Consider the following 6,567-nt stretch of genomic DNA (forward strand, 5'->3'; position numbering starts at 1 on the left):
CCATTTTGTATATGCTTTTTTCATTTTTATTGCCCAGATGTAGTACTTTGCATTTCTCCCTGTTAAAAACCATTCTGTTAGTCGCTGCCCACTTCTCCAGTTTATTTAAATCTTTTTGAATCCTCTCTCTCTTCTCTAGTATTAGCTATCCCTCCTAGCTTTGTGTCATCAGCAAATTTAACCAGTTTACCCTCAATTCCTTCATCTAAATCGTTGATAAAGATGTTGAACAATACAGGGCCCAGGACAAAGCCCTGTGGTACCCCACTTGAGACATTCTTCCAACTGGATGTGCAGCCATTTACGACCACTCTTTGGGTCCGATCACTAAGCCAGTTATGAATCCACCTAACAGTTGCCTTGTCCATTCCATACTTAGTCATTTTTTCAATAAGGATTGTATGAGATACTTTGTCAAATGCTTTGCTGAAGTCAAGATATACTGTATCTACAGCATTTCCTTGATCCACCCAATCAGTGATTCCGTCATAGAAGGAAATTAAGTTAGTCTGACATGACTTATTAGTTACAAACCCATGCTGACTGTTACGACGGCGGAACACGCTTAAAAAAATATAAATAAACGTGTTCGCCGCCCGGGGTCCACCGTGCGGCAGGTGAAATAACCGCTGCTAAAATGGCAGAACACAGGGACGATAATGTGCACAAGGTTTAACTGCACCTGGTGCACAAAAGTAGCTCTGTTGAGGTCACAGAGCTGCACATGAAAAGTAATGCAGAAGCAGGCTGTTTCACAGACAGAGCTGCAAACAAAACAAAAATACAAAGAACGCCGAGTCTGTATCAGCTTCACAGACCATCAGCGGCACACGTGCGGTAGTCAGGGATCGGAGTAGTTCAAGACAACACTACAACCGGATAGATTTACCGTGGCAGACCGTGTGCACGGCGTCGCAACTGCGGACGCCAAAAGCGACTGCAAGCGCGAATTTAACAGGCGCAATGCAGAACGCTGGCCGCTGTAACGAATGATGCTTGAGCGCGCTGGCGCTAGCGCAATACTGGCTGTCCCAATCACTCACACAAACGTAATATCCGAGGGAAGGGGTTTCATAATAAGTCATTCTCCAGACCAAGCATCCATCACCAAGCACACAGCAGCAAGTATAGAAAATACTAGCGCATGGCATAGCGGCCATGCGCACTTTTTATAGCGTACGGGACCTGCCGGAAATCTCCAGAGCCCCGAGCATAACCAATCAAATCAGGAGCAGGACCTGAGCACCTGACTCCTGAACTCCAGTGAGAGCTCGTCCCGAGAGCATGCTCAGTAGCAGGGAAAAAGGACTTAGCCTCTGGAGACAAATGTGAGAATCTGGGTTGCTGCATAAGCATAGACTGACCCAGATTCCTAACACTGACTCTGTTTAATCACTTCATTCTTATCCAGGTACTGACATACATGTTGTTTAATAATTTGTTCAAAGATCTTTCCTGGTATAGAAGTCAGACTCACCGGCCTATAGTTGCCTGGGTCCACCTTCTTCCCCTTTTTGAAGATAGGAACAACATTTGCTCTTCTCCAGTCTTCTCCTGTTCTCCAAGAATTTTCAAAGATTATGGAGAGGGGTTCAAAAATTTCTCCTGCTATCTCCTTCAGTACTCTAGGGTGTAATTCATCTGGACCTGGAGACTTGAATTCATTTAGGTTAGCTAAGTGTTTCCTCACTATCTTTCTGTTTATAGATATCCCGGATTCTTCTATTCCCTTAATAGGAGAGTGAAGAACCGTTGATGTTACATTTACTTTCTGAGAGAAAACAGAGGCAAAATGGGAATTTAAAAGTTCGGCCTTCTCAACATCCTGTCTTACCATTTCATCATTTTCATCCTGTAAAAATCCTATAGCATCTTTGGCTTTTCTTTTACGTTTCACATATCACCAAAATCCTTTATTATTGCTTTTGACGTCTCTTGAAAGCCTCAATTCATTGTCAGCTTTAGATAATCTGATTTGTGCCCTGCAGGTTCTGCAGACAGCATTATATTCTTCTTTAGATATGCCTCCCTCTTTCCATTTTATAAACATTTCTTTCTTCCTTTTTAGCATGTGCTTAAGTTCTGTGTTCACCCATCCTGGTTTCCTTAAATGTTTCCTATTCTTCCCTCTTTTCGGAATTGTTAACAATTGTTCTTTGAGAAATTCATTTTTCAAGATTTCCCATCCTTCCTGGACATTTTTGTCTTTAAGGATATCCAGCCATTGGATCCCTCCAATTCTCTTTCTGAATCCCTTAAAATCTGCCTTTCTGAAATCTAACCTTGACGTCTGAGTCTTCACAGGTCTTCCTCCTCTAGTTATCCAAAATTCTAAAATAGCATGGTCGCTACCTCCTAGGGTCCCAGCCACTTTTACCTCCTCAACCATTTCCTCCCTGTTTATAAGGATTAGATCCAAGGTTGCAGTTCCCCTTGTTTTCTCCCCTACCTTTTGGAAGATAAAGTTGTCAGCAAGAGAAGATAAGAATTTCCTTGACCTGTTAGTTTTGCCTGAGAGAGATTCCCAACAAATGTCTGGATAGTTGAAATCTCCCATGACAACTATGTCATATTTTTTGGAGAACTTGGCCATTTGATGCATAAAGAGTTCATCCATATCTTCAGCTTGCACAGGCGGCCTGTAGTAAATGCCTACAATGGTGTCCTTTCCATTGTTCTGTCCTTGTATTCTTACCCAAACAGTTTCCACAGAACTCCCAGTCTCTGAAGCTTCAATCTCTGTGCAGATATACCAGAGGAATTTACTCACTGTTCCAAGCACTAATAGAGGATTATACCCACTATGTCATGAACTAATAGAGCATTATATTCACTGTGCTAGGAGGCACTAATAGAACTTGGCACAGTGGGTATAATCCTCTGGTATTAGTGCTTGAGACAGTGGGAACAATCTGCTATTAGTGCTTGGCACAGTCGTTATAATCCTCTATTAGTGCTTGGCACAGTGGGTATAATCCTCTATTAGTGCCTGGCACAATGGGCATAATCCTCTGGTATTAGTGCTTGGCACAGTGGGTATAATCTGCTATTAGAGGATTATACCCACTGTGCCAAGTTCTAATAGTGCTTGGCACAGTGGGTAGAATCTGCTATTAGTGCTTGGCACAGTGGGTATAATCTGCTATTAGAGGATTATACCCACTGTGCCAAGTTCTAATACCAGAGGATTATGCCCATTGTGCCAGGCACTAATAGAGGATTATACCCACTGTGCCAAGCACTAATAGTACATGGCACAGTCGTTATAATCCTCTATTAGTGCTTGGCACAATGGGCATAATCCTCTGGTATTAGTGCTTGACACAGTGGGTATAATCTGCTAATACCAGAGGATTATGCCCATTGTGCCAGACACTAATAGAGGATTATACCCACTGTGCCAAACACTAATAGAGGATTATAACGACTGTGCCATGTACTATTAGTGCTTCACACAGTGGGTATAATCCTCTATTAGTGCCTGGCACAATGGGCATAATCCTCTGGTATTAGTGCTTGGCACAGTGGGTATAATCTGCTATTAGAACTTGGAACAGTGGGTATAATCCTCTAATAGCAGATTATACCCACTGTGCCAAGCACTAATACCAGAGGATTATGCCCATTGTGCCAGGCACTAATAGAGGATTATACCCACTGTGCCAAGTACTAATAGCAAATTATACCCATTGTCTCAAGCACTAATACAGGATTATACACACTGTGCCAAGCACTAATAGAGGATTATGCCCACTGTGCCATGTACTAATAGTGCTTGAGACAGTGGGAACAATCTGCTAATTCCAGAGGATTATATTCAGTGCCAAGCACTAATAGAGGATTATACCCATTGAGCCAAGCACTAATAGCAGATTATACCCACTGTGCCAAGTATTAATGGCAGATTATACCCACTGTCTCAAGCACTAATAGAGGATTATACCCATTGAGCCAAGCACTAAGAGAAGATTATACCCACTGTGCCAAGTATTAATGGCAGATTATACCCACTGTCTCAAGCACTAATTCTAGAGGATTATATACACTGTGCCAAGCACTAATAAATCATTATATTCACTATGCCAAGTACTAATAGAGGATTTTAGCCAATGTACCAAGCACTAATAGAGGATTATACCCACTATGCCAAGCACTAATAGAGGATTATACCCACTGTCTCAAGCACTAATTCCAGAGGATTATATTCACTGTGTCAAGGACTAATACCAGCGGATAATACCCGCTGTGCCAAGCACTAATTCAGGGATATATTCACTGTGGCAAGCACTAATAGAGTATTATACCCACTGTGCTAGGAGGCACTAATAAAGGATTATACCCACTGTGCCAAGAACTAATAGCAGATTATACCCACTGTCTCAAGCACTGATTCCAGACGATTACATTCACTGTGTCAAGCACTAACAGAGGGATATATCCACTGTGCCAAGCACTAATAGTGCCTTGCACAGTGGGTATAATCCTCTATTAGAGGATTATGCCCACTGTGCCAAGCACTATTAGTGCTTGGAGGCACAGTGGGTATAATCCCCTATTAGTGCTTGACACAGTGGGTATAATCCTCTATTAGTGCTTGGAACAGTGAGTAAAATCCTCTGGTATTAGTGCCTTGCACAGTGGGTATAATCCTCTATTAGTGCTTGGCATAGTGGGTATAATCCTCTAATACCAGAGGATTTTACTCACTATTCCAAGCACTAATAGGGGATTATACCCACTGCCTCAAGCACTAATTCCAGAGAATTATATTCACTGTGCCAAGGACTAATACCAGCGGATAATACCCGCTGTTCCAAGCACTAATTCAGGGTAATATTCACTGTGCCAAGCACTAATAGGGTATTATTATTATTCCCACTGTGCCAAGCACTAATAGAGGATTATACCCACTGTGCCAAGCACTAATAGAGGATTATACCCACTGTGCCAAGCACTAATAGAGGATTATACCCACTATGCCAAGCACTAATAGGGGATTATACCCACTGTGCCAGGCACTAATAGAGGATTATACCCACTGTGCCAGGCACTCATAGCTCTCCGGTCAGGTGGAGGCGTCTGACTGATGATGATCTCCCAGAGATTGAATTATTTCCAGGCCGGAATCTCACATTGTCAGTAATTTCTCGTTCCTCCAGCGGCGCTGACAGGACGAGGTTTGCGGAATTTTCTTGTTAGCATAATACAGAGAAGCGGGAAATTCACATCACCAACTGTCCTGTGCTCAGCCAATCAGCGAGAAAGGGGAGGGGCTGAAAATGCCAATTCAGGAAAACAAACATCTCCGGTACGCGTCATCACTGTGCAGTTCTCACTCCGGTCCGCCTAGCCTCCATATAAAGGAGGACTCAGCGCTGACCCTTCACACTCGTCTGAAGATTTCCTGAACGATGTCTGGTCGCGGTAAAGGAGGGAAAGGTCTCGGGAAGGGCGGCGCCAAGCGGCACAGGAAGGTGCTCCGTGATAACATCCAGGGCATCACCAAGCCTGCCATCCGCCGTCTGGCTCGCAGGGGAGGAGTGAAGCGCATCTCCGGCCTCATCTATGAGGAGACTCGCGGCGTCCTGAAAGTCTTCCTGGAGAACGTGATCCGTGACGCCGTCACCTACACCGAGCACGCCAAGAGGAAGACCGTCACCGCCATGGACGTGGTGTACGCGCTCAAGCGCCAGGGCCGCACTCTCTACGGCTTCGGAGGTTAATTGTATTCTCGTCTCTGTCCTGACAACCCAAAGGCTCTTCTCAGAGCCGCCCACATCTCACGTGAGAGGCTGCAATTCCCGCTGGGGTCTAGCGGTCGCTGCTGGTGTGATCGCCGGGACCGGCTTGTGACGTTGCGCATTGGGGGAGACGTTCTCTCTTCTGGAGCTGATCCAGTGAGTAGTCTCAGTGTGAGGTGGGGCACAGATGATCCGGGTGTATGGGGGAATCGATCGGCCGCACAGTCACCTCCTATGATGCTGCAGTTACTACAGAGCAGAAATCCGAGTGCTGGTAATAAATGTGGTTGTGCCACGTCTCCTGCTGCTGAGATCCTGTGGGTTGTAGGATGGCTGCGAGGAGTGGAATGCGGCTGCACTGATGAATGGACGCCGGTGTGAACGCTCCTGAGCAGCGGCTCAGGATTGGGGTATCAACAGGATACCTACATGCGATGAGAGGGGCTGTCTGTGTTTCTGCGCCACCACATGGGCAGGGAGGGACGGTGCAGGAATACAGGGTCGCTCTGCCTGTGATCAGGAGAACATCTGCCCACATCACACTTTGCACCAATCACCGGATCTAAATCCCGGAGCAAATTATCATATACAGGAATATACCCACTGTGCCAACTGCTATAGCAGGAATTATATCCACTGAGTCACCCACTAGAGACATATATAGAGGATTATACCCACTGCTCTGTCACCAGGTCCCAACTCTACAGTAACGTCATCCGAGATGTGTGGAAAGGAATCAATGACCCCAACTATGGAACCACAGCTCTGCCCCTAGTGCCGGCGCCTCCAACAGAGACCAGGAGGAGGTCGCTGCTCTCTATGGAGC

At 45.2% G+C, this 6,567-nt stretch overlaps 1 protein-coding gene across 1 annotated transcript; it reads left to right on the top strand.

The window, feature by feature from the left end:
- Window positions 1–5,411: 5,411 nt before the first annotated feature.
- LOC141047975 (histone H4) lies at window positions 5,412–5,723 on the top strand. The gene has a single exon (XM_073543349.1). The coding sequence runs from the start codon at window positions 5,412–5,414 to the stop codon at window positions 5,721–5,723; it is 312 nt and encodes a 103-aa protein (XP_073399450.1).
- The last annotated feature ends 844 nt before the right edge of the window (window positions 5,724–6,567 follow it).

This window comes from Dendrobates tinctorius, unplaced genomic scaffold, assembly GCF_039654945.1.
Source record: "Dendrobates tinctorius isolate UK_male_01 unplaced genomic scaffold, ASM3965494v1 ptg000130l, whole genome shotgun sequence".
In the NCBI taxonomy this organism is placed as follows: Eukaryota; Metazoa; Chordata; class Amphibia; order Anura; family Dendrobatidae; genus Dendrobates; species Dendrobates tinctorius.

Coding starts and splice junctions, on each gene's coding strand:
- LOC141047975 (XM_073543349.1), top strand. CDS start 5,412: ATGTCTGGTCGCGGTAAAGGAGGGAAAGGTCTCGGGAAGGGCGGCGCC.